The following is a 26,134-nucleotide window of genomic DNA, read 5'->3' as shown; positions in this document are numbered from 1 at the left end:
TTCTCCTGAAAGTTATTATTTTTAAATTCAGTTCTGGTCTTTTCATCAGGAATGGTTGACTCAGTGTTTGTTGCCTTACAACTCTGGGAGAAATGCCAGAAAAGCAGTCTACACACAGTGTTCATGGATCGGAGTGAGGGCTTTGATACTTTAAGTCACAAGAGCCTGTGGAAAATCAAGGTGAAATTCATTCTCCCAAGGAAGTTCATCCATATGCTAGGCAAGTTTCATGATGACCTGCTTCTGAATAGTGGATGGTGCTCTTGAGCTTTCCCAGGCACTGATGAAGTGAAGCGCAGCCCTGTGTTTGCTCCCATACTTTTAGCATGATATTTTTAGTGATATTGTCAAACATTTTCAATAAGGATGAAAATGGCATCAAGGTCAACTACCACCCTGGCAGTAAATTATATTCCTTGAAACAGCTACAAGCCAAGACTAATGTGGAAAAAGAATTAGTGCAGGACCAAAGATGATGACTCAGTGAAACTTCTGAGACTGAGATGCACCAAAATATGGATCGATCTTCTACCACTTGGGCTAATTTTGGTCTGCCAATCAACACCAAAAAAACAGAGATTGTCTATCAGCCAGCACACCCTCCATACATACAACTCTCAGTTATAGCAAATGGAGACATTTTTAATGCTGTGATAAATTTATTTAACACGGCAATATGCTTTCCAGGGATGTCCACACAGATGATGAAGCTGATGTACATATTCCCAGAACTAACTGAGCATTTGGGAGGCTCCAAAAGAAAATGCGGGAAAAAGGAGGCATTAGACTCCACACTAAACTGAAGATCTACAGAACTGTCCATCATTATATGTCTATGAAACCTGAACAGTCTACCAGTGCCATGCCAGGAAATTAGACTGTTTCCCTTTGAATTGCCTTAGGAAGATTCTGAAGATCACCTACCAAGAAAAGGTACCAGACACTGAGTCCTTTCTCAAGCTGAACCTCCAAGCATTCAAACTCAACTGCAGAGTTCAACTTTGATGGGCTGCCATGTTGTTTGAGTGTCAAATACACATTTACCTAAAAGACTATTTTATGGAAAACTTGAAGAAGCAGGCACTCACACAGAAGTCAGACGTGTTACAAGAACACTCTCAAGAGCTCTCTGAAGAACTTTAGGATTGATCATGAGACATGGGAGGTGCTGGCACAGGACCAGCCAGCATGGCGTGGTCATATCAAAGAAGGCATTGTGCACCCTGAGCAAAGCAGAATCACAGGAGCACAAGGGAAATGAGATGCATGAAGCTAGAGACATCTCCATCCCAAACGTTCACAAGTATTTGTACCTGGCCTGTGGCAGAGCTTTCTGAGCTCATGTTAGATTGATTAGTCAAGTCAAACCCACTGTTTTTCAGCCCCCACATCATGAAACCACTGGTTCTCTTTGAGGACAAAGGATAAACAACAAAAGTTAGCCTTTGGGGATGGAGCTGAATCCAGGTTTTCCTGGGATTCAAGTCAAAGTAAGATTCTAATGGGGATGGGGAGGAGAAAAGGAAGATGATGGTAATTATAAATTCCTCAGTATTTTGAGAGGCAGCTAGAGATTAATCCTGCAGCCAAGAGAGGGAGGAAAAATTTGTCTTTATTTTTCTCCACTCCATAGTTCCTCATCCTAGGATCTAGGACTCAAGTGAATGCAATTATTCTATACTGTGGGGTACCCAAGAACCTCATCAACTTTGACGTGATAATGTTTTCTATTGGGGGGAAAAAGACATCTTGATTTCAAAATATCTTCCTTTCCAACCAACTTTAAGGACTGCTGCCCCACCAATGATGGATCTGTAGGTCAGATAGTCCCCATGACAACAATTCATTTTCTCTTGTGTTTAGCTTTATCAAAGGCCACATTAAAAACAGAACCTTTTAATGGTAAAATTACAAAGGCTTGCCTGGGGGGGGGATGTTTTTTTGTGTACAAGTGGAATCAATAAGGTTTGTCACGTGTGTTGTTGCTTGTAGTAACGATGGGGTGGGTTTGTTTTTTGTCCGTTCGTTTGTTTTAATTTGGGGGCAAAGATGCTTTGGAAAGTTATGGGCCAAGGTGAAGATCACTAGTGAATGAGAATCCTTTGTCTATGATACCAGACTCGGAGTGTTGGTGCAGTCGGGGCAGATAATAGTTTGTGATTATTTCCAAGTGGGGCATTGCTGGTAGTCTTGGACTTTTTTCCACTTCCCCACCCCAAGAATCTGATTGAGAACAGTGAGCCAGTTTCCTTAAGGGGATCATTTATAGACCAATCACAACATGAGGAGATGGACATATAGCTCACCTGATCAGCCTCCAAGAGACAGAAAGACCCTAAGTTTTTGTGAGAAAGAACACACAATTGGGCTCCAGAACTCCCCATAATGTTTTCCATGCACAGTTTCGCACATAATATTCTACTGTCTCCATTTGCACTACTTTCACATAAAGCCAGAGAATGCAAAATTTGCCCATCAAGGAGATTTCTGTTGGATTCACATGAGAACTAACTCATAAATGAGCACAAAGTAATTCACTGTATGGCATCTGGTAACACTGAGTCATGGGATCCAGATCCCAAATCTATCATTTGCTACCTGTGTGACCTTAGATATGTATTTTAACCTTGCTGGGTCTCTATTTCCTCCACTGTAAAATTAGACTGGGCAGGAAGCTTCTAAGTTTCCTTCCAGCTCTAGAGGTGCATTCTCTGCTTCTGAACTAGAAACTTTACTTCCTCAGGAGTGCCCTTGGACCTCTAAAATTCAAAATTCCCAAGTCAAATAGCCAATAAGGAAACTGCACAAAGTGTTTGTTCTTCGAGATCATTAGAGTGGACTCCATTAGAGTGGAAATTCTTTAAGAAAAGAACCATGATAATTTTGTCTTTTTATCCCCTACTGCCCAACACAATGCCTGGCACACAGTAGTCGCCTAATAAATGCTCTTGAATTGAAATGAAGAAAAGTGTATCCAAATTTTCCACTGCCTCTTGAGCATTTTGTCCAATGATGGGGAGGATTCTGCCATGTGTTTTCCCTTTTACAGTAGCCAAAATGATTTCATGATGAGTGTTAGGTATCTAGGTTTTATCTTGGCTCCTAAGAATCTTGATTTGGGGACTTTCCCCATGCCATGCCGGCAGAACCAGAAGATATTCCTTGTGCAAACGATGGCTTTGTCCAATCACCTTCAACTGTCCACAGCATAGGTTTCTGTGTTCTTTTCTCATTTATGTTTATCTGTTTAAACCTGGGAGAGGAAATGAAAACAACTGGGACAATCTCAGCTGCAAGAAGAATTCATTTCACTCGAGTAAATGCAGGCTCCTACATCTTATGTCATTTTCCTTATCCTTTTTTTTCTGATTCTTTATCTTCCTGATTTTAGTAGAATTCTTTACTTCCAAGGAATGAGCAGAAAATAATCATGAGGATTACCTACATTTCTATATAAGTAAAAAAAAAAAAAAAAGTGTAATGTGAAAGAAAAGGGGGAATCTCCAGAATCCAGAGTAACTGATCATAAAAATAGAGACTTATGCACATGGAGAAGGGTTTTGTTTTTAATTACAGCAATATTTGCATATCCATTGAAAAGCTTCAGGAACTCCAGTTCCATAAAAACAATTGTTATTAAAGCACACACATACACACACACACACACACACACACACACACAAATTAGTCCCAAGGAGGATGTTGTGATCTGACCTCAGAGCTTGAGGTAAACTGAGTTTTGGGATAATAGACAGTAGCAGGATCTCCTGTGGTACCAGACTCTTCCTTCTGATGGCTTGGCTGGTTGGAAAAAAAAAAAAAAGAATTAGCTCAAGATAGCCCCTTGTCCAGATGCAGATGGTCCAGCCCCGCCCCACCCCCACTTTTGCATCAACAAATTTTACCTAGACTGACCCTTAAATGACAGACCCATGAATCTATCTCTGAGTTCACACTCATTAGCTTGAGCCCCAGAGATGTCAAACCAAATATCCAAGGCAAGACGAAGAGAGCTCTTCTGCTTGCGGCTGATGGGACGAGGTTAACAGAGAGAAAGCGAGCCCACTCGGGCCTTGTTTCACTTGGGCCTTCTCTGCTAAGACAAATGTTCTCCACACTGGAAAGGACAGAAGAACCATTTGGGGGAAATGAAACCCAAGAAAGGTCAGGAGATAGGAAGAAAGAGCTAAGTTTATTTAAATAAAGTCAAATCATTTGGCGTTCGGAATCAGGATACTTAGAAAAGTTAAAGAGTGGATTTAGAAGCTTAGAAGAAATCTTTGTGTTACTGTGGAGACTGAAAAAGGTGCTCAGTGGCACCCCAAAGGGAAACATTGGAAATCCCAGGTCAGTGAGCTGGGCGCTAATGTCCGCAAAGCTGCACCATGTTCGCCCTCAGTTTCCTCATCTGTAAGCTGAGGGGGTTAGCGTGGACGCCCTCTAAGAGGTTGCCCCTTTTCCCTTAATATTTATTATTCATGATGAGGACGCTAAGTCACCAACGTTCCGATAGGGATCCTATATCTGGTATAGAACAGGCGCACAAACCGCTTCGGGAACAGCTCCACACAAAGGGGGGAGGAGCAGAGCATCTTTGCCCCGTGGCAGGGGCAGCAAAGGCTCCCCCCGTGGGGGCCCTGAGGGTAATGAGAGGGAGTGGGCCTGGCCATTGAATGAGAGCAGGACAGAGAGAAGGGCCGGGGAGGCGGCGGAGGCCAAACAACAGGGAGAAAGGTGAGATTGGGGAAAAAAGGACTTGGATTAAATTGTATCGGGAACAGAATAAGGGCTTCCATCGGAGTGTGGGAAACAGAGCCAGGGACGGCCCAGTGGAAAGCCAATGATGAACTCTCCAAGAAATGTTACTTCAGAAGCGAGTCTCCCCCCGAACATGGGACGCGGCGGCCCCGGAGGCTGCCTCAAGGCTCGGGAGGCTGGGATGGATCTCTGAGCACTATTAGCAGAGGACATCTCTGGCAGGGAGCTTCCTCACGTCCTCCTCAGCGCCGGACAGAAGCCCAGGGGGGGAATCAAGGGACATCAGTCCGGGGCACAGACCCGGCCCTCGGAGCCAGGGACCTCTCTGGCCAGGGAACACTCGCACATAAAGGCTCTGGGGCTGGGGGGGCTTCCTCACCAGGAGTTCTTTAGCACTGAAGGGATCGCTGCCTGGCCAAGAAAACTCGCACTGGGTCTGGTGTATGTTCACTAGGATGTATGTTATCCGTATGTAGTGGGGGAAGCGCCCCCCACCGGAGCAAGTTGGCCCCCGCTTGGCAGCTTGCAGCCTTAGAGAGCTGTGGGGGCAGGAGCCGAACCCAGAGCTTCCTGAGGCTCCCCCCTCCCATTAGGGACAAGCTGGGGGGACAGGGGGGATCCCTGACCTACCGAGAGGGGCTATCTCGGAACCAGAACGGCTGTGGGGGTGACTCTGCAGCCACAACGGTTCTCCAAGACCCTCCCTCAGTGGCAGAGGGGCTGCGCGCTGCCGGAGGCAGTGGGGGGGGCGTCCCCCTGGTGAGCCCCAAGCTCCCTGAAGCTTGTGGAGAATTCACATAAGTCCTCCCCCCCACAGCCTGTTGGAAGCCCCCCCCCCCAGCCTCAAAGGCCGGGTTCATCTGTGCTCCACAGGGGCTTCTACATGGTAGGGGAGGGCTGGGGGCTTTCCACAGCTCCGGGGTATAGAGAGCACCGAAGGCCCCATTCTGGGGAGGGCGCAGAAGGGGGAGGAGGAACGTAAACACCCTCCTGCTGCTTGGGCTGGGCTAGCAGAGAGTCAGAGAGCCCGGGCCTTCAGAGTGTGTGAGTGTGTGAGTGTGTGAGTGTGTGTGAGTGTGAGTGTGTGTGTGTGTGAGTGTGTGAGTGTGAGTGTGAGTGTGTGTGTGAGTGTGTGTGAGTGTGAGTGTGAGTGTGTGTGTGTGTGAGTGTGAGTGTGTGAGTGTGTGTGTGAGTGTGAGTGTGTATGTGTGTGTGAGTGTGTGTGTGTGTGTGTGTGAGTGTGTGTGTGTGTGTGAGTGTGTGAGTGTGAGTGTGTGTGTGAGTGTGTGTGAGTGTGTGTGAGTGTGAGTGTGTGTGAGTGTGTGTGAGTGTGTGTGAGTGTGAGTGTGAGTGAGTGTGTATGTGAGTGTGAGTGTGTGTGAGTGTGAGTGTGAGTGTGTGTGTGTGAGTGTGAGTGTGAGTGAGTGTGTGTGAGTGTGTGTGTGAGTGTGTGAGTGTGTGTGAGTGTGAGTGTGTGAGTGTGTGTGAGTGTGTATGAGTGTGAGTGTGTGTGGTATGTGAGTGTGAGTGTGTGTGAGTGTGAGTGTGAGTGTGTGTGTGTGAGTGTGAGTGTGAGTGAGTGTGTGTGAGTGTGTGTGTGAGTGTGTGAGTGTGTGTGAGTGTGAGTGTGTGAGTGTGAGTGTGTGTGTATGTGAGTGTGTGTGAGTGTGTGTGAGTGTGAGTGTGAGTGTGTGTGTGTGTGTGTGTGAGTGTGAGTGAGTGTGTGTGAGTGTGTGTGAGTGTGAGTGTGTGTGTGTGTGAGAGTGTGAGTGTGTGAGTGTGAGTGTGTCTGTTTGTACATATATACACGTACCCAAGTTGAACGCACCAGGCAGCAGACACTGGGCAGCCACTGGTGCCCACCCATCCACCCGATGCCGGCTGCCAGAGCTGACTTCTCTGCCCCGGTTCCAGGGAAAGCAGACAAAGCCGTCCTTCCCCCTGGTTCTTTCCCCCTGGTTCCTTCCCCCTGGTTTCTTCCCCCTGGTTCCTTCCCCCTGGTTCCTTCCCCCTGGTTCTTTCCCCCTGGTTCCTTCCCCCTGGTTCCTTCCCCCTGGTTCTTTCCCCCTGGTTCCTTCCCCCTGGTTCCTTCCCCCTGGTTCCTTCCCCCTGGTTCCTTCCCCCTGGTTCTTTCCCCCTGGTTCTTTCCCCCTGGTTCCTTCCCCCTGGTTCCTTCCCCCTGGTTCCTTCCCCCTTTGCACCTACCTTGCAGTGGATACCATGACTGGACACTGGCCGCTGGTCGGGCTGCCCCAGCGCTGCCGCGTGGGAGAAGGGCGGGCGCGAGGGACGGGCGGGGAGGCTCCAGCTGCGCTCCAGCCTGGCTTCCCTCCCAGGGGCCGAGCTGCTCAGTCTGCCCGGGTGAGGTGGCGGGGCCTCTGCCAGCTCCCTGCTGGCCCCGAGGCGGGCCCCTGGAGGCGACAGGTCCCCTTCCCCGGTGGGAACGCCGCTGGGATATTCCGGGGAGGGGAGGGAGCATTGGCTCAGCCATGGGGGAGAAGCGGAGGAGCTTGGGATATCCTGGAGCATCCCCTGTCTCTGGCCACCGGCCCCCCGAGCCGAGGCAGTCTGGCGATGGGGGCCGGGCCCTGCTGCTCCCACCGGGGGCACCCCACGATGTCCCCGAGCTGCCCCGCCCAAGGGCCCCGCGGCAGAGTCCGTCCCTTCCACCAAAGGCCGCTCAGGCCGGGCCGAGAAGCCTCTTCTCTGGCCGTAGATGTCCGGGACCGGGGCTCCTTGCTGCTGCTGGGTTGGCCAATAGGAAGAACAGGCCGCGGGCAGCTGACGACCTCCCGGAGGACCGGTCTGTTGGCCAAAGCACGGCGACATCGTCCCTTGGGCCTGCTGTGGGTCGGGAACCCCCGCGCCTCGCGTGCCCCCTGGAGGGAAGGCAGCCAACCCTGAGGAAACCCACAGGCTGGACCCGTGGCTTCCAAGGGCGGTTGTCTGAGCTCTCTGTGCTTGGAATTCCACCTCCATGGGCTCTCCTAGGTCAGAGAGCCCACCCCCCTGCAGGGCTTGGCACCCCGGGATGGCCCCTGAGGGACCGAGACCCCCGCAGGCTCTGGATCCAGCCACTGGTTATCGAGAGGCCTGAGCTGACCTGACTGGGCGGAGACGTCACCCCCCGAGCTGGGCCGCGCCACCTTCCCCGAAGCGAGCGTGCACGTGGGGGGCCACGCCGCCGTGGAGCTGGCCGAGCCCGTTTCCTGGGGAAGCCAACTGGTCTGACGCGAGGAAACGGGGCTTTGTTGGCCGGATGCTGCTCGTATCTCAGGGGCGGACATGGCATTTGGGCACGTGCCAAAGGTCAAAGGACCCTCGTAGCTCTGTCCCTCGATCTGCTGGGGTGAATCAGGGAAAGTTTCCTGCAATCCCGGTGGTAAATGGACAAGTGGATCAGGACCCACCGAAGGCCAGTGGTGTTCCCAAGAACGGCCCGCATCCTTCTCGTTGGGGGAATTCATAAGTAAGCGCTGAAACGGGTTCATTGGAGGGGTTGGAGGGGACGGTTCTCTCGGCGGGGCCGGGTGCCTCAGGGGCTGCAAGGACGTCGTGCTGTTCAGTGGTGGAAAGTCCCCGCACTTTCTGCTCCCTGGCGAGAGTCCCACCTCGTCCCTGCGGGAGGACCCTCCTGGCTGGAGTCTTCCCTGGAAACTCGGGGACTCCACTGGGTTCACCAGAAACATGCTTTCCTCCCACTTGTGTGATCCCAGGGCCTCCCCATCCAGGTGCTGACTGGCTTTGAAGATATTACTCTCAGGCTCATTTCCCTCAAATAATGTCTCAATGACGGTCAACAGGGAATCCGTCTCGTCTTTTATGATCTTCCCATTCTTGTCATTAGCCCCCCATCCCCTGGGGGCTTGCACGACATCTGGAAAGGAGAAGGAGGGGGCAGGGACAGTCCTGGAAACGTACGCAGATTCATCTTGCTGCATCATGGCTCCCAGGAGGGAATTGGGGTCAACTGCGCCAGGGTCAAGGAAAGCTTCTTTCTTTGCCTTGAGCCCCTTCTTGGGAGGGAGAGAGCTGAGAAAGCCCGAAAGGTTGTTCTCATACAGGACGGCTTCCCCCGTGGCAAAGTTAAAGGGCAGCTGGGACGTGGCCCTCTTGTGCAAATGTTCTTCCCCTTCTTCGTTGCTGAAGTGGTGCAAAAGCAGGAGAAATCACAGGGTTAGAAGCCATGTCCTTACCAGCCACATATAAAAAAATTTTCTCCTCCCCAGTTTTTTTTTTTTTTGCAGTTGGCATCTCAACAGCCCATCGAGCTGCAATCTTTTACCCAAATGAACATTTTTTTGGCCTTATTTTGCCATTTTAATGGACATTTAGTGAACATGGGAACTGCCACGCACAAGATCTGAAAGTCAGTGCTTTCCAATAGAAATCTCCATTTCAATCACTAGGACAAAATCACGTTTGCTTTGAGGGCAAAAGGGATGGGATCCTCTCAGGCCATCGTCCTGCTGCTGGCCTTCTGACTGATCAGGGACAATCTTCCCTGCCTCTGCCCTACTGCTCTTCCCCACCCCGTTTCACCAACTCCAGGAACTCGGGCTCATGGCTCCCATCCCCTTCCCCAGTTCTCTCCTTATTGTGGATGCCCCTCTTTGCTCTCCTGGAACTCAGCAAGAAAGCTGCGGGCAGCCTCTGTGCATCAGGATGGTTACATCACCCGGAGAACAGGGGCTACAGTGCCGTGGGGAAATGGGGGAAATGCTGCTTTTGCGAATGGTGAAGGGGAGAAAAACTACTTTATCCTCATTTTTTCCCTGAGAAGAAGCGGCTGCTACGCTTTGAGATTCAGGACTTTTTGTCTCTGTATTCCCAACCTGCAGCACGGAGAAAGCGCTTGGTTAAGGCTCACAGGCTGATCTATTAGGTGACTGTCCGAACTCATAGACTATAAGCTCCCCGAAGGTAACCATGATGCCATTTTGTCTCGATGTCTCCATGCTTAGCAAAGCTAATACACCCATAACAGGTGGCTAATGGACACTTACTCAGAACGGTCCTGATAGGATATGCCTACAGGACGTCATGGTGCTGGAGTTAGAAAAAGCGTTTCCACATTTCGAGAGCCAGCCGCCACACTCAGTAATGAAGGCGGTTGCTAAATGCTTCTTGACCAATTGTTCTGTTATCCCATGACTGTAGATATTCCCTCCACGGCCAATTCTCTGAGTCTCAGGAATTCTCTAAGACTTCGCTCCTGTCTCCATGACAGGCTGTGGCTCCCTATCAGCGGAGAGATCACTATGCAAGGTATGTGTCCCTCTTAACGCTTCTTGGTCACCCAAGCACAAGCTCCGCCATTCCTAACTAGCCACTTCCTGCTTGGGAAGAGGGACTAGTACAAAGATTGTCAGGCAAAAAAAAAAAAATCTAAAACTGTGGCTCCTACTGATGCTGAGCTTAGGAGCGCCACGGCTGCTCATGGGTGCGAGGATTTTCCTTTCTAAGGAGAATCCCAGAGGCTTGTTAGAAAAATGGTGACCCGGAAGACAGGACCAGTCTTGGGAACCAGAACTCTCCCAATGATTACTGGGCAATTGCTCCGTCTCCTGGAGCCTCGGTCTCATACTGCAGAGACATGAGGAAAATCGATACCACTGCTTACTAATCAAACATCGTGGCCCCTGTGGGCATTGTGGGAAGGGACTGTTGGGCCGAGACCAAACACAACTGGTATCGCACAAAAGCCCCACTCACGAGAGCACCCTCTGCCGGGCGATGATGCAGTCTGGCTGGCCTCCTTTGTACACGAGCCTGGCGTTGGACTGGACCCAGAGCCAGCCCGCCTTCTTGGTCAGTAGCCTGAAGACGGTCATTCCGCTCTCACCCATCTTCATCACTGCGGGACGAGGAGAGAGGAAGAAGCACGCCTTAGGAAACCCAGCAAGTCGGCAGTTTGACATAACGGCCAGCTCAGGTTTGACAACCAACAAGTCAGATCAGCAAATCTCTATCGAGCAATTGCGCCGTTCCAGACACGGTGCTAGGCACCAGGGATACGGGGAAAGGCAAAAACACGGTCACTGCCCTCGAACATCTCACATCCTGATTGGGATAAACAGTATTCAAACAACCACGGCTTACAAAATAAAGGCAGGGTTAACTAAGAGGGAAGGCACTATTCCCAGGAATCAGTGAAGGTGATCTCCGGGAATTTTACAGGATTTCTGGCTCACATCCTCTGATTTTCAGTAAAAAGGGGAAAAACCATTAAAATTATGGCACGTGTATGAATATATACACATATGTACGTATGACATATCTATGTATATGAGTGTACATATGTACGTGTATATAAATTCTATGATCTACCTGCTTTTGCAAGTCTTCCTTTAGTGGTGCAAGTCAGTGCATTGTTTTGGGGTCAGAGCATCTGAGGTTAATTTCTACGTGAAATTTACTGCCTGGAGGACCTTAGGAAAAGTCACTTTATTTTCTAGAATTCAGTTTCCTCGTCTATAAGATGAAGGGTTGGACCAGCTAGCTTCTAGTTCATTCAAAGTCTGTGAGATGATGAAATAAAGACCTCCTCATGGTCTGGAAGTGGCCCTTGGTGCTCGAAGACTCTAGCAGCAGAAAGGATGCTCTAGTGCTTTCTACAAAGTACGGATAGATCAGACAGTCAATCAAAAAACACTTAACTATAGGCCAGAGACTATGCTGTGTGCCTGGAATTTTTTTAAAGGCAGGAATAATCGTTGCTGTCAAGGAGTTCATGTTTAATATGAGACCTCTACACCACATGGCACATTCAAGATAAATACAGACTAGAGGAAGGTTACGTTAGAGAGCTGGAGGGACTGGGAAAGGCTCCTATCAAAGCTGAGACCTGAACTTAAACCAGGAAGAAATCAGGATTCTGATACATGGAAGTAAGGGAAAGAGCTTCTTAAGTATGGAGAAACCCAATTTTTTATATATAGTTTTCCCAGATGAGAGACCCAACTTAAAGGCAGAGAGATGAGCTGACTCCTCACAGGTGAGGAACAGCAAACAGGCAGTCTGGCTGACCCGGAGAACATGTGTAAGAAAGCTAGGAAAAGGGGGGATGCATGTTGTGGAGGGCTTTCAGTGTGGGACTGAGGCGTGTCTGTCTGATCCTAAAGCAACAGGGAATCATTGGAGCTTATTCAATGGGAGAGACTGGCGCGGTCAGAACTGCTTCAGAAACTTGCTTTGGCAATTTTAAGGAGCTGGGTTATAACAGAGAAACCGAGGTAGACAGATTACTCAACCTACTGTAATATTGTGGGTGAGAGGTGGAGAGGTCTTACTCTAGGATGGTGACTATGGGAGGGAGCAAGAAGGGATTGATTTGAAAGTTCTTGAAGAGATAGATCTTGAGTGACTGGGAGGGAGGACAGTGCTTTGCAACACAGCCACGGGGAAGTCTGGAAGAAAGGAAGGTTTGCAAGAAAAGACGAGGGGTTTGGATGGTTATGACACATGTAATAGAATAAGAGTTGGATCTCAGGAGAAAGACTGCTCATACTGGATATCTTTACCTATATTCATAAATATGGAGCTGTATGTATGTTTATACATATACTATAAATTATATGTGGAGGTCTCCTACACACACACACACACACACACACACACACACACACACACATATAATTGATATATCATGATGGTTTCTTGCTTCCTGCCTAGGAAGTTAAACTGCCAAGATGGGAAGTGAATTTTTAAAAGGCCCAGTCCCATATTTTAAGGTGTGCCCTGAATGTTAAAATCCCTGTGAATAGAAGAGCAGTGTCTGTAGAAAATCCTGAACCCCTGCTCTGCCACCACACTCTATGGATAACCCAATGACATGCCCTAAGTCAGACCTGAGCATGTGGCTTTGCCACCAGGAGACCTAGACAGATGAAAATGACTCATCACCCCATGGACTTGAACTTGAACCTGTTTAATATCCATGCAGGCTTAGGTAACTGAGTAGCCTTGTACTATTAGGGTTGAAGGGCCACTCGATCAAAGAGAGCACCCCCCAAGAACAACCGCAAATTGTGGAGCTCTCCATGGTTCTGTAGTGAACTCTGCTTTAAATAACAATGACTTAGATTAGGGCTTCCTTACTTTCATTCTCCTTTGGTGGTCTAATGTTTTTTAATCCATACAATAAAACACATAGGAAAACAATGGAAAGCAATTATACTGAGTGTGTGTGTGTGTGTGTGTGTGTGTGTGTGTTTTAAATTCACAGACCTCAGATTAAACACCTTTTCTTTAGCCTGAGAATTGGAAGGGCTGCTTCTTCAGTCATATTCTCATTGCTTGGCTTGATGGTCTAGCTTATCTAATCTCACTTTGTGCCTTTCCACTCACTGTCTCTCATGCTTACAAGGCTCATATTTTTCTCTTACATTCCCTGGCTTCCTAACACTCAACTCAAATGCCACCCTCTGAAGGAGGTCTTTCCTTCCCCCTTTCTCACGCCCACTAGTATCTTTCTGGGAAATTACCTTCTATCTGTGTCATATATGGTTGATGACATATTGTCTGCCCATTATCATGTGAGTTTTTTGAGGACAAGGACTGTGTTTTTGCTTCCTTTTATTCCCAAACAATACACAGTTCCTAACATATAATAGGTACTTAATACATGCTTGTTGACCAATATGTCCAATAGCAGTTCAGAGTTTTTCTGGCCTCCATAGGTCAGAGTTCAACCTCAATGTGAAATCTTGGTACTTGTTGGCTGAACTCTTCCACCTTTGTAAATTCACTCTACCTCAGTGTACAGGATACTCTCAAAATGGAAGGAACTACAAAAAAAAAATTATAATTTGGAGGAACGTACAGACGGCCAGAAAACTTACTTCTTACATGTTTTTCAGCACAATACATCATGTCTGCTGCATGGATAAATTGGTATCCAGAGCCTCTCATGCAGAGTTCAGTTTCTGTGTAACCCAGAAGCACCTTCCCTCTGAGAAGAAAAGAATGTCAGGGATTCAAATTCAACATGTCTTATGATCCCGAATGAAAAACTCTGGCCAAATATGGCCACCTTTCACCAAAATCCTCATCTATTTAAGTATCCTTGTTGGCTGCCAAAAAAAAAAAATTTGCCACTGCTTCTACCAACTATCTTCCTATCATATGTTCAAGAGCTGGGGAAAGGGGAACATAAGAGCTCAAGCCATCACGTGATGGATTTTTACCAGAGGAAGACATTGGAAATTAAGGAAGTTGCCTTTAAATCTATCCATCTGATAAGTGAGAAAGTGAGGAATTGAACAATCAAATAATACTCCTCTGCTTAACTGTTTTTAGACACTTCCTGAAAGACTTGGAGCAATAAGGCAATTTTTAACAGGGTTATTTCCACTGTGGGCAAATCTGACATTTTCTATAGTTACTATGAAGACCACATTCTCTGTTATTATTCATGAAGTATCAAGAGAATCCAAGGAAGGTCACAACAACATTGAGTGTGCGGTGTTCTTGTGGGAGGACATGGCCAAGAGCAGCGTAGGATGGGCAGGGACAATCTGTATTTTTAAAGAGAACATCTAAGTCATCACGATCTCAGAATCATCACATCAAAAAGTCAGAGAATTTCTGAGTGTGAAGGGACCTCAAACACCTAAGAGTCAAAAAAGAAAAGATGTTCCCACTCTGACACACCTGGCAAGTGATTATCCAGCTTTTATCAAAAACCCCTGATGAAGTCTGCTCATTCCTTCCCAAGTTAGCCCATTCTATACTGGGATAACTGAGCTGTTAGAAAATGTTTCCTTATGCCATGTCTAAATTGGACTCTTCAAATTCCACCATTGCTCTGTGATCTGCTTTATGGGGAGTTGAAAGTTGACGTGACACATTGTGATTTGCAAGGGGTTAAAATACTTACAAATTTCACCAAATAGATGTCATGAATTAGCCGTTAGATCAGCTGGTTTATTTTTAACTAAGACAAGTTAAGGCTTCTCACCATCACACTGGCTATTTAGGGTTGACTTTAGATGGTTAATGATTTTAACTCAGATGTCATCAGTGGTAGAGAGGCAATAGGAAGCAAACATTTTATACTTTTAAATCACTAAGACTTTTTTTTTCTGCTCACTTTATCATTGAATATGTGACCAGAGTCAGCTTGCAGCTTAACTTTGCCCTAACTCAGCTCGGGACAACTATTAACGGTCCCCAGGAAGATATCTCATTACCTGAAGCTTTGACTTTCAGGCACAACACTGGCATCCATCATACCTAGCATCACAAGCCATTGGTGTGAAGTCCAGCTTATGTTTGGTCTGAAAAATATATATCTTTGTTCGGAGTTCCAAGATGGAGAGAGGCTGAAGGGGCACTGCTATAGCGAACAGGGCCAGCTGGGGCGGCATGAGGGATCCATCTTCAGCTTTTTTATTCTGCCCATAGAGGAATTTCAGGCGACCGTGGAAATCCAAAGCCTGGGAAGAGGATAATAGACAACAGAGACAGAAAGAAATGCTTTGAGGGGATAAATGGATCACTGAACTTTAGAGGTCTGTTGCCCATCACATTAGACCTCATTCTTTTTCCCTGGGAGAAGCTTTGTGGCCACATGGAGGCAGGGGAAATATGAAGCTCCCTCAAGTTTTCCCTTGTTCTCTGCTCTAACTCTGCTCTATACTGGGTGCAATAGGAACATTCGGTACACGGCAATAGAATGTAAGCTCTTTGAGGGCAAGGACTTTTTCATCTTTAAGAATATTCTAGACTGCTAGCACAGTATCTTGCGCTTAATTAATACTTTTTGGGTGGAATTATAAGCAGAATTCAGCTATACTTACTAAAAATGAATCAGGCTTAGACAATTATGACCATTCTCTCCTGTTCCTGAGATCTTCCAGAAAGCAAAGGAAACACTTAGTTCATTAGGTATTAAGACCTTCATCTTCTGGCTACTCTGTTCAACTGGAACAAAACTGCATCATCTAAATATTTCTAGAAATCTCTGCAAATAAATGGCAAGATCAAATCAATTAAATCCACTTCCTATCTCCTAGGGGCTTCCAGTGAAGCAGAGAAATTCCATGTTTAGTCATTTTTTCAGTCATATCTGCCTCTTCATGGTCCCATTTAGGGTTTTTCTTGACAAAAATGCCCAAGTGGTTTGCCATTTCCTTCTTCAATTCATCTTACAGCCGAGGAAACTGAGGCAAACAAGGTTAAGTGACTTGTTCGGGCTCACAAATCTAAATGCTGAATGCCTGAATCCAGATCTGAAGTCAGGAACATGAGTCTTCCTCTCTCCAGGCCCAACATTTTATCCGCTGCACCACTTATCTGTTCCATCTACATGAGGGGAGACAAATGAGCCCGTGGTATACCTGCTGAGTGGGCATCCTGTCTAGCTCAAGAAACAACCAATCACCAAGCACTTATTAAATGCCTACTACTTGCCAAAGACTGTATTAATTACTAGGGATACTAAGATTTAATTAAGATGTTCTTGTGGCTCAGTAACAGCAATGTGTAATGATGATCAACCATGAAAGACAGCTACTCTGATTAAGACAAGGATCCAAGGCCAATCCAAAGAACCCAGCATGAAAGAGATTGTTCATCTCCAGAGAGAGAACTGGTGATTCATCTATCAGATTATAAATTCCCTGAAGGCAGAGCCTGCTTTTTCTTATCTGTGTTCCTAGTGCTTAATGTAGTACCTGGCACACAACAGGTGCTTCGTAAATGTTTATTAACTTTTTATTGCCTATTGATTCGCTTCTAAAAGTGAAAGAGGCCCTACTGTTAAAGAGCTTACATTTTATTAAGCCATAAATGTCACCGATGGAAGTAGATAATCATTGTATCTGAAGGTAACCAGCTAAACCCTTCTCAAAATTTGGTTTGAGACCAATAATTAGACATGTCCTCGGTTTTCTTAAACTGGATATATTGTGAAATTATTCAATTCCTGATGCACTACCATGATTTAATATGGAATAGAGAAATGGGGAATGACTAAAAGAAATCCCTTTTTTCTCCAATTACTGCCCACGAGATGGGAGAAGATGTTGTCCCAAGCTGGGCAGTACAGAGACTCTATAGGACCCCAGGTCTGTGTGGATCAATAAGAGTCAATGGCTGAAAGTAACATCACCATGAAGCCTGAAGAATTGTCCAGCAGACAGCGGAATCGGCAGACAAAGCTTCTGTCCAGGAAGGAGGGATTCTCTGGGAGTGGGTGCCGAAGGTCATACATGGTGGAGCCATTGTTCAGAGGGCTCTCGTTCTCAGGCAGAGCTAGAAGATGAAGTGGAGACTGATGAAATAGTGGTTAGGGTGATGTCTTTCACACACACACACACACACACACACACACACACACAGGCTGACTTTGCTTTGAACCTCTTTTTAACCTCTCCTCTGCAGTCTGGCTTTTGACCTCATCATTCAACTGAAACTTCTCTCTTCAGAGGTACCAATGGTCTCTCTTCATTGTCATCTCTAGTGCCCTTGTTCAGTTCTCATCCTCCTTGACTTTTTCACAGCCCTTAACACTATCAAGCAGCATTCTGATGATACTCTTTTCTCTAGGTTTTGTAGCTTGGAATAGGACCACTGCTGTTCCTTCTTAGTCTCCCTTGTTGGAGCTTTCTCCAGGTCCTGACATTAGTGCTAATTATCCCCAAGGTGCTGTTCCGGGTCCTTTTCTCCTTCTCTACCAAAACAGCATCTATTGCTTGGACTGTATATATTTATTCAATTGAAAGAATTACATTGTTTTCAAAAATAAATACTGGGTAGAAATTTATAACCACAAATAGATCTCAGGACTCATAAATCCTGTCAAGTTTCTAGCATTACCCAGAATTGTAAGCATATATACTATTTGTATATATACCAAAAATAAAATAGCCAAGCCAATGCTGCAAGAGCATTGCGGTCACAGCATTTACTGAGAGAGAGAATCCAAGACTGATCTGGATTGTGAAACCATTGGCTCTGTTACAATGGTTTTGTTTCACTTTCTTTGGAGATGGGAAGAGAAGGAAGGAGGAAGAGAAAATAAATACTAATTTTAAGATCATGCAACTGGCTTAATAAAACAAAACTACATTGAGGGCTCTCCACAGACAAGGCATCTCACATGAATGGGTTGCAATCATGTAGGGTTCTATTACAATTGGAAATAACTTTTTTTTCACAATTTTGTTGGGTAGTGATCTCCAATAAGGTGAATTTATCCAAAGTGTCTCAGCATCAGGGTCATGGGAGGGGAGGGGTCTTCAAAAACCTCAAATAAAAGGAGGATTTTGTGTTAATGACCGGGTTCGTTGCTTTGTGGAGGAAAGTACAACTGAAACATATAAAGCTTTCTCAATAAAGTCACATAAATTCAAAAGGAAGCCGTTGGGCCATCCACCTTGGACAAATAAGTAGATGAAAAATGCTGACTTTCAAGATTGCCCATACAATAGATGGGTGAATAACTCCACATTGAAGTGTGTCTTGGAGATGGTGAATGAGCTGGACAAGAACAGACTATCAGGGGACACAACGATGGGATCATATCTGGGAAGGACATCAGTTCTGTCAATGACCCTCAGCTGCTCGTGGTTGCAGAATCCCATCTCTAACACAACTATATTATCTCAAATGCGCTAGGGAGGCAGTTAGTTGGTATCACAGACAGAGCATTGGAGCTGGATATAGGAAAACCTGAGTTCAAATCTGGTCTTCATCACTAACTGGCTGTGTGACCCTGGGCAAGTCACTTAATTTCTGTCTGCCTCTGTGTCCTCAGCTAGAAAATGAGGATATAAGTAGCATCTATGTACCTGTCAGGCTCTTGTGGGAATCAAATGAGAAACTATTTGTGAAGCATTTAGCACAGTCCCTGGGACTGAGTAAATGCTTAAAAATGTTTTTTTTTATTTCCTTCTCTTCTTCCCTTCCTTCCTTCCATGTGGAAAAAAATCACAAAGTGCCATGATATCAAAAGAATCAAAATGACACATAAGTCAAATGGCAATAGAAAGATCCCTAAATAGAGGTAACAAAGCCTTCTGACATGTGTGAGAAGCACGGCACAAGGAATTCTCAAGGAGGTGTGTGCCGGGGGAAAGATGATGGGGTCATCTTATGATAATGAGAGACAGTAGGGACAGAAGAGCAAATGAGAGCTCAAAAGCACTAGAGGAATAGGTCCAGTGTGTTGTGTAGGTCCATTGAGGACTACTTATGTCAGTTGCATAGGATTCAAGAAAGCAAACATCGGTGAAGGAAGTGTCCGTATTAATGAAATCATCGCTCTGTATCCGGGGAATCCTAGAGTTAACAGGGCCTCCGAGGCTATCTCGTCTAATTCATACTGGAACAAGAATCCCCCTTTCATGATAGCTGAAAAGTGATTGTGTAGCCTGGGCTTGGGGATCTCCAGTGAGAGGGAACCTATCAACACCCCAAGCTTTCATTGCATGGAGGTTTTCCTGACTTGAAATCTACATCCATCTCTCATTTACTTCTATCCATCGCTTCTAGTTCTATCCTCCGGGGCTAAGGAAAACAAGATTAATCCCTCTTTTCAGGTAACATCCTTTTGAATCCTAGAAGTCAGGTTTTATGTCTTCTGAGTCTTCTCTCCTCCAAAGGAGCCCTACCCAGGTCCTCCTAGAACCAGTCCTCCTAAAGCAAGAGCTTAAAGACCTTTCTCACCCTGGCCATCCTCCTCTGGACATTCTACAGTTTATCGATGTCCTCCTTCTAATGTGGCGATCAGAACAAAACAATGCTTCAGATGTGATGAAAACAGATAGAATGAAAGAAAACTATCACCTCTATCCTTCCTTTTGGCAAATCTTTAAATGCTTATGAATCCCAGCAACTAGAACTATTTTTAATGCAGCCAAAGACTCCTAGGACTAGGTTTGGGGGCTGTCATAAGATATACTTGACTCATATTGAATTTATAATCCAGAAAACCCCAAAATCTTTTTTCAGAAACAGATGTTGGTTGGCCCCCTTCCACATCTTGTACTTAAGAAGTTGATGTTTTGGGCCAAGATGGAAACTTTGTGTTTATCCTCATTAAATTTCCTTTTACAACTTAAAGTGTTCTAGCCTGCTACTTTTGGCTACAAACTCTATAATCTATTGCATTAACCTGAACTTCCTCACTTGATGTAACCTGCAAATATGAAAAGCATCCCGTCTGTGCCTTTAGCCAAGTCATTGATGGAAAAAAAATCTGTAACAGAATAAAGACCAAGAATCAATCCTGGGGATGCTCCAGGACATCCTTCCAAGCTGGCATCGAGCCATTCTTCAATAGGTTTTTGAATTCATCTATTCAAGTACAGAGCAGAGGTTAAGCATCCCTTGACTGGGAAGCTTCATCCAAGACGCTGATTTATATTGCTACCATAAGAAAGCAGAATGGTTTCACGTCTCCCCACATTTACAAAATAATTTCTAAGTAAGCTGATATCTCAAATACTCACAGCTGGAGTCCTGCTCCGCTTCCCTGAATGATGGGGGGTTCAGGGACCAGTGCAGCTGGCAACGGAACATGGCCCTGTCATCGGTGTGGATCAGCTCAAACACGCTCTGGTAAATGATGTCTGACTGCAAGAATCAAGGCAAAAGTGCTGGCCTCTTGGAGGGGCTTCTTGTGTTCTCGGAAGCCAACCCAAGGGACAACCAAGGGAAAATGCTAGCGAGAGAGCTGCAAAGAAGGCATTCTAAAATGGCTTATTTCAAAATGGTTTACTGATGTCTTTTTTCTTTATTTAAAAACTATTTCAACCCTCTCCCCAAAATTATAGACACAATGAAAATTCCCTAGTGACAAAAGCAATTAAGGACAAACATTTAATACAATGACCATGAACTTTTCTGTCCCAGTAGTCTCTACCTCCCTCTTGTGAAAAGGGAGGCAGATTTCATTATCTCATCTCCAGGAACTCAAGAGAATGGGTGTAAGATTTACTGTTCCCTGACTAATCGTTATGCACTGATATCAAAGAGCTCAGGGATCCTACATCTGTGCTCTTCTCATGTTGCTCTACGTGATTCATCGCCTTTGTCCTCTACGGCTGAAAATGAGTCATTGGGCTTTCAGGAAAGACAAAGGATTGTACATGGGAGTCTATTCTCCCAGGACTCAATGGTACAACAAGTACTTTAACAGGTTTTAGTGGCTCTGACTAAATTTCCTCATAGAATCAAAAACTAACCACCTGTCCTCATAACTAATAGTTACAGAAGAAATGGAAAGGAAAGAGATGGAGAACAAGAATTCAAAGGAAAAGGCAGTGTCCTGGGCAGGGAGTCCAAAGATAATAATAATAACAACAACAGCACTTGTTCTACATGCCTAGCACTGTACTAAGCGTATTATAATTATCTTATTCTTACTGTTCTCCTCATTTCATAGATGGAAAACTGAGATAAACAGTGGTTAAATGACTCAGTGTCACATAACTAGTAGCTGGATTTGAACTCAGGTCTTCCTGACTTACTGACAAGGCTGTGTGTGTGTGTGTGTGTGTGTGTGTGTGTGTGTGTAAATCAGGCCAGTCTTGTTTCCCTGAAGTCACTTGGAACATATATCAGAGAAAAATGAATTTCCCATTGTGAGAGGAAGCTGAGACAGCTTTGAAGACTAGCCCTCAGGGAAAGCATCAACAAGGGAGAAAGAGTCAAAAACTGAGCAATAGGAGAATAAAGAGATTAAAAACACTGAAATTACCAAAGTAGGCAAGAGGAAAACGACTCATTTAAAGAGCTTGAGCACAAATAGATAAACTTTAGTATGGATCCTAATAAAAGAAAGGAATATGGCCTCCTCAAATATTTAAGACTATATGATGAGTATTGGACTGCCTGCCGTCTAGGGGGGGAGTGGGGGAAGGAGGGGAAAATTTGGAACAGAAGGTTTTACAAGGGTCAATGTTGAAAAATCACTCATGCATATGTTTGGAAATAAAAAGCTTTAAGTAAATTAAAATAAATATTTTTTACAAGAAAGACTATGTGATGTAAGACAAAGGAAAATGTGTGTGCATACACACATATTTACATATAATATGTATATACAATATATATGTCTGTGTGTGAGCATATACACACATTCATACACACACACAGCTGATGAGGCTGAGCAGCTTATGGATGGATTGTAATCACAGCAGGATATTCCCAATTGGTTTCAAAAAGAAAAAAGAATTGTGAAAGCAGAATATATGCCTCACACAACAAGATAAATAAATAAACAATAAAAGAATAAACAGAATACAAAAACTTGACTGTATGGTGAAAACTGTTTTCAAATAAACAAAAAAAAAATCAAATTCACAGAATTAAAGACCAATCTGGAAGAAGAAAAGCAAAACCCAGTAATGTTCAAAGAAAACATGATCTCTACATAAGCAAAACAATGATCTCAGAGATAGGATATATAGAGAATTTAAGGATTTTAGTTTTTCCAGAAGAATATGACAAATTAATAAACCTGAACACTAGAAAAATAATGTAAGAAATGCCATCATTATCATTAAATGCTATCACTCCATTTTCTTCATTGGTAGAGCCACCAATTTATATCTTTTTCATCTTTTGTCAGGTATATTGAAACAGCCTCCATTTTCTCCTGGTTTCATCCAAATTATCTGAGCACTCATTCTTAACGGGCTCTGCTAAAGCCTCAAACAGAACCAAAGGTCCCTCAGCACTACATCCTGGGCCCTCTTCTATTCTTCCTCTATACTACTTGACTCAGCTATCGCTTTAGTTGTCCCATATTTGATTACCATCTCCATACTGATGATTCTCAGATCCTCTATCCTGCCCCAACTTCTCTGCTGATCTCCGATCTTGCATTTTCAACTACTTTTCAGACCTCTTAAACATGTATATCTAGAAAATCGCTTACACAAAATGTGCCCAACTTTCTCCCTCACCCCATTACTTCCCTATCATTGGAAAAGGTAATACCATCCTCCGAATTCTCTAGGCTCACAAAGTTATCTTTAACGCTTCACAATTTCCCACCTCCAATATTCAATCAAAATACTGTCGATTTCAACTTGCAAACATCTCTTGAATACATCCCATTCTCACCTCTGACACCATCAGTTCTCTAATGCTGATCTTTTGTCAATTAGCCTGCTAATAAGTCTGTCTATCTCACGTTTCTCCCCATTTCTATGCATCCTCCATTCAAGAGCTCAAAGAAGTGATTTTTCTAAAACTTAGGTCCAATCATATAATCTATCCTTCACCTTCCCTATTCAATTATCTCTAGTGGTTCTCCATTGCCTCCAAGGTCAAATAAAAAATTTGTTTGGCATTCAAAGTCCTTCATCACTTAGCCCTTTCCTACTTTTGCAGTCTTTCTGTATTTTACTCCCTGATAACTCTGATCCAGTGGGATGGGTTTATTGCATAAATAAGACACTCTATCTCTTGGTTTGGGCGTTTTCTCTAAACATCTTTCCATCCCTGGGATGGTCTCCCTCCTCATCACCCTACTATTTCCCTGGCTTCCTTCAAGACCTAACTAAGAGCCTATTTCTTACAGGAAGCCTTTCCAAACCTGTCTTGATTCTAGTGCCCTGACCTTGCTAATTATTTTCAATTTATCCTGAATATAGCTTATTTGTATGTATTTGTTTACATGTTGACTCCGTCATTAAATTATATGCTTCATGAGGGCAGGAACATTGGCCTTTTTTTGTATCCCCAGTGCTTAGCACCATGCCTGGAACATAGTAGGCATTAAAATATTAAGTTAATTGATTGATGGATTAATCAGTCCCTCTGATTCAAATATATCCTCTTTTAATTCCTTCCTCTGCACAAAGCTAAATGAATATCCCCAATGCCAGATCTGATCACATTATTCCTCAGCTCAAGAAGATCCAATGGCCTAGGATGAAATGTTCCTAGGATAAAATACAAACTCTCCTATTTGTTATCCAAAGGCCTTAAGGATTTTAGTTTTTCCAGAAGAATATGACAAGTTAATAAACCTGAACACTAGAAAAATAATGTAAGAAATGCCATCATTATCATTAAATGCTATCACTCCATTTTCTTCATTGGTAGAGCCACCAATTTATATCTTTTTCATCTTTTGTCAGGTATATTGAAACAGCCTCCACTTTCTCCTGATTTCATCCAAATTATCTGAGCACTCATTCTTAATGGGCTCTGCTAAAGCCTCAAACAGAACCGATCTCATTTCAACATATCTTTTTGGAATGATTTGCCTTCATTCGTTGACGTGCCCACATTTCATTCAAACCACTGGCTTATTTTTTCTATACATGCTATTTTATCTTTTGTACTTCTTCATCTTTAACTCTTGGAATCTTTAGTTCTCTCCAATTTTACCTATAGCATCGCCTCCTAATTTTTCTACTCATTGATGGTCCTCCGTAATTACTTTCTTTACATTTTATATACATGATGTATCCCCCAGGGGACTTGAACTTTTTTGAGACAAGGACTGCATTGACTTTCGCCTTCTCAATCCCAGCATCTAATACTGTGTATGGCATATATTAGATACTTGTTCACAATCCATGAACTAAACTGCTACCAAATTTAATTGTTTCCATGTCTGAAAGTCACTTTGTAAACTATATAGATACAGATACAAACGTTTAGTTGTGTTACTATCATCATGATTGCAATTTTCATTTTTATTTTGTTCTCATCTTTTTTAATGCAATTCAGACAAAAATGGTAAAAAGTCAAGTCACTATCCTGCTATTACTTTGTTTTGATCTTTAATATTCCATGGACTTACTGCTAGATGGACAAAATGGCTGATTTTCATAAAAGAATGCAAATATTAGGATGTAAGCTTATTCTCAACAGAATAACAATAATATCCACAAGACAACTAACTCAAGGAGCACATAAGACAGTGGGTTTGGTACATATCTCATGTGCTGTAGAGTGCTTCCACTGAGCCTCAATATTTTGACTGATTCTCATCCCAAATAGTTTGCAAGCTTGAAATATTTGCTATGGCAGTATCTATTAAAATGTTGCTCTTTAATTTTTGAAAGAGTTGTTATGTTCAGGCAGTTCCAAATAGCAATTCTGTGTGCAATGATGTCCCAGTTCTACTATGGTTTATTGTTTGAATTCCCAAGAATGATGGAAGTTTGTATCGCATAGGAACTTGTCACTCTCTAGTTTACAGAGTATAGTGATCTTCTGGTGTAGGATTCTGAACACCCAAACACATCCTTCTAGCTAGCCTCTCACTATTTCTGCATTTCACAATTTTGTAACACATCACTGCAAGCTCTTTATTGATAAGTCAGTCAGGGACTATTTATGGAAAGTCCTCTACAATTTCTAATAGAAATGCTTAGATCCTCAATCACTCTCATAAACAACTCCACTTCTATAAACAAATCTTCAAGCTGCAGCCATTTGTGCCATGCTTCTGGGTTAATGGACTTTGGGCTGAGTTCTAATGAACGTCACCCACTGAGGGCCATTCCACGGGCTTCACCTAACTTCCATTTGACAAATACAATGGCACAAAAATATGCTGTTCTCATTTACTACTGCTTTGTGAAGTAAGGTCTCTGTTGTAAAATTTCCAACTTTTTTATCCTGTTTCCTGAGAACATTTGCCAGTCTTCTTCCTCCTTTTTGATGAGGAAGCACTAATCTAGATGTCTTAAGGTGAAGAATCACTTTTATCAATATTGTTTAACTTTGTGTTTGAACACCTTCTGGATCCCCTGTTGTTGGAATCCTTACAAGGTGTTAACTCATTAGAGTTGATAGAGACAATGATTATCTCATTTAGCATGGTTCCGTGTTATTGACCTGATCTTACAAGGAGATGTTATGGGCCAGAACTTGAAACAAGCTACTAAGTGGAACTGATAGAAACAATGCTTGTGTTCACACCTTTAGAGAGCTCATATAAGCAAGAAGCTCTTAGGGCCAAAGAGCACTCTGGGAGGAAGCCCACAATCTCTCTGAGGAGGAGTCAACCTTTTACATCGAGCATAAAAAAAGCTTCAGTGAGCACTCAGTCAGAGTCAGTTCGGAACATTGCCAGGAGTCGGAGAGGAACACTCTGGGACAGACACAGGAGCCCTCTGGGAGATTGAGAGCAGAAGCCCTCTCTCAGAGGCAGGACAGATTCATTCCAACTTTCACCTTGGTGCCGGCTGGAGACATTCAGAGTTGAGCTAGAGGTAAAAGACTAGCGACGAGAGCTCTCAGAACCAAAGAAAGCTGAGGCCTCTAAAAAAGCTACCCGGCCCAAGGAAGGATTTTATCATCTGGCTGCATTTGGAGGGATTATTACTTGGAACCGAAACTAAGGCTGCCTCCAGAAAACCTCCCGGAGAAACCTGCTCCCAGAGAACCATTATATAAA

At 44.4% G+C, this 26,134-nt stretch overlaps 1 protein-coding gene across 1 annotated transcript in view; it reads right to left on the bottom strand.

Moving 5' to 3' along the window:
* Positions 1-3,545: 3,545 nt before the first annotated feature.
* LOC127562779 (aryl hydrocarbon receptor-like) overlaps positions 3,546-26,134 on the bottom strand; it is a 71,331-nt gene continuing 48,742 nt past the window's right edge. The window contains exons 5-11 of the mRNA XM_051998754.1: positions 20,217-20,340; positions 16,874-17,016; positions 14,995-15,197; positions 13,602-13,711; positions 10,474-10,615; positions 6,964-8,901; positions 3,546-3,801 (exon numbers count right to left, since the gene is read on the bottom strand). Of these exons, the coding sequence (XP_051854714.1) occupies positions 7,746-8,901; positions 10,474-10,615; positions 13,602-13,711; positions 14,995-15,197; positions 16,874-17,016; positions 20,217-20,340 (1,878 nt within the window). The 3' untranslated portion in view covers positions 3,546-3,801; positions 6,964-7,745. The remainder of the gene's footprint in view (positions 3,802-6,963; positions 8,902-10,473; positions 10,616-13,601; positions 13,712-14,994; positions 15,198-16,873; positions 17,017-20,216; positions 20,341-26,134) is intronic.

This window comes from Antechinus flavipes, chromosome 4 (genome assembly GCF_016432865.1).
Source record: "Antechinus flavipes isolate AdamAnt ecotype Samford, QLD, Australia chromosome 4, AdamAnt_v2, whole genome shotgun sequence".
In the NCBI taxonomy this organism is placed as follows: domain Eukaryota; kingdom Metazoa; phylum Chordata; class Mammalia; order Dasyuromorphia; family Dasyuridae; genus Antechinus; species Antechinus flavipes.
Note: the sequence above shows the minus strand (reverse complement) of the source record. Positions and strands in the feature narration are given on the sequence as shown.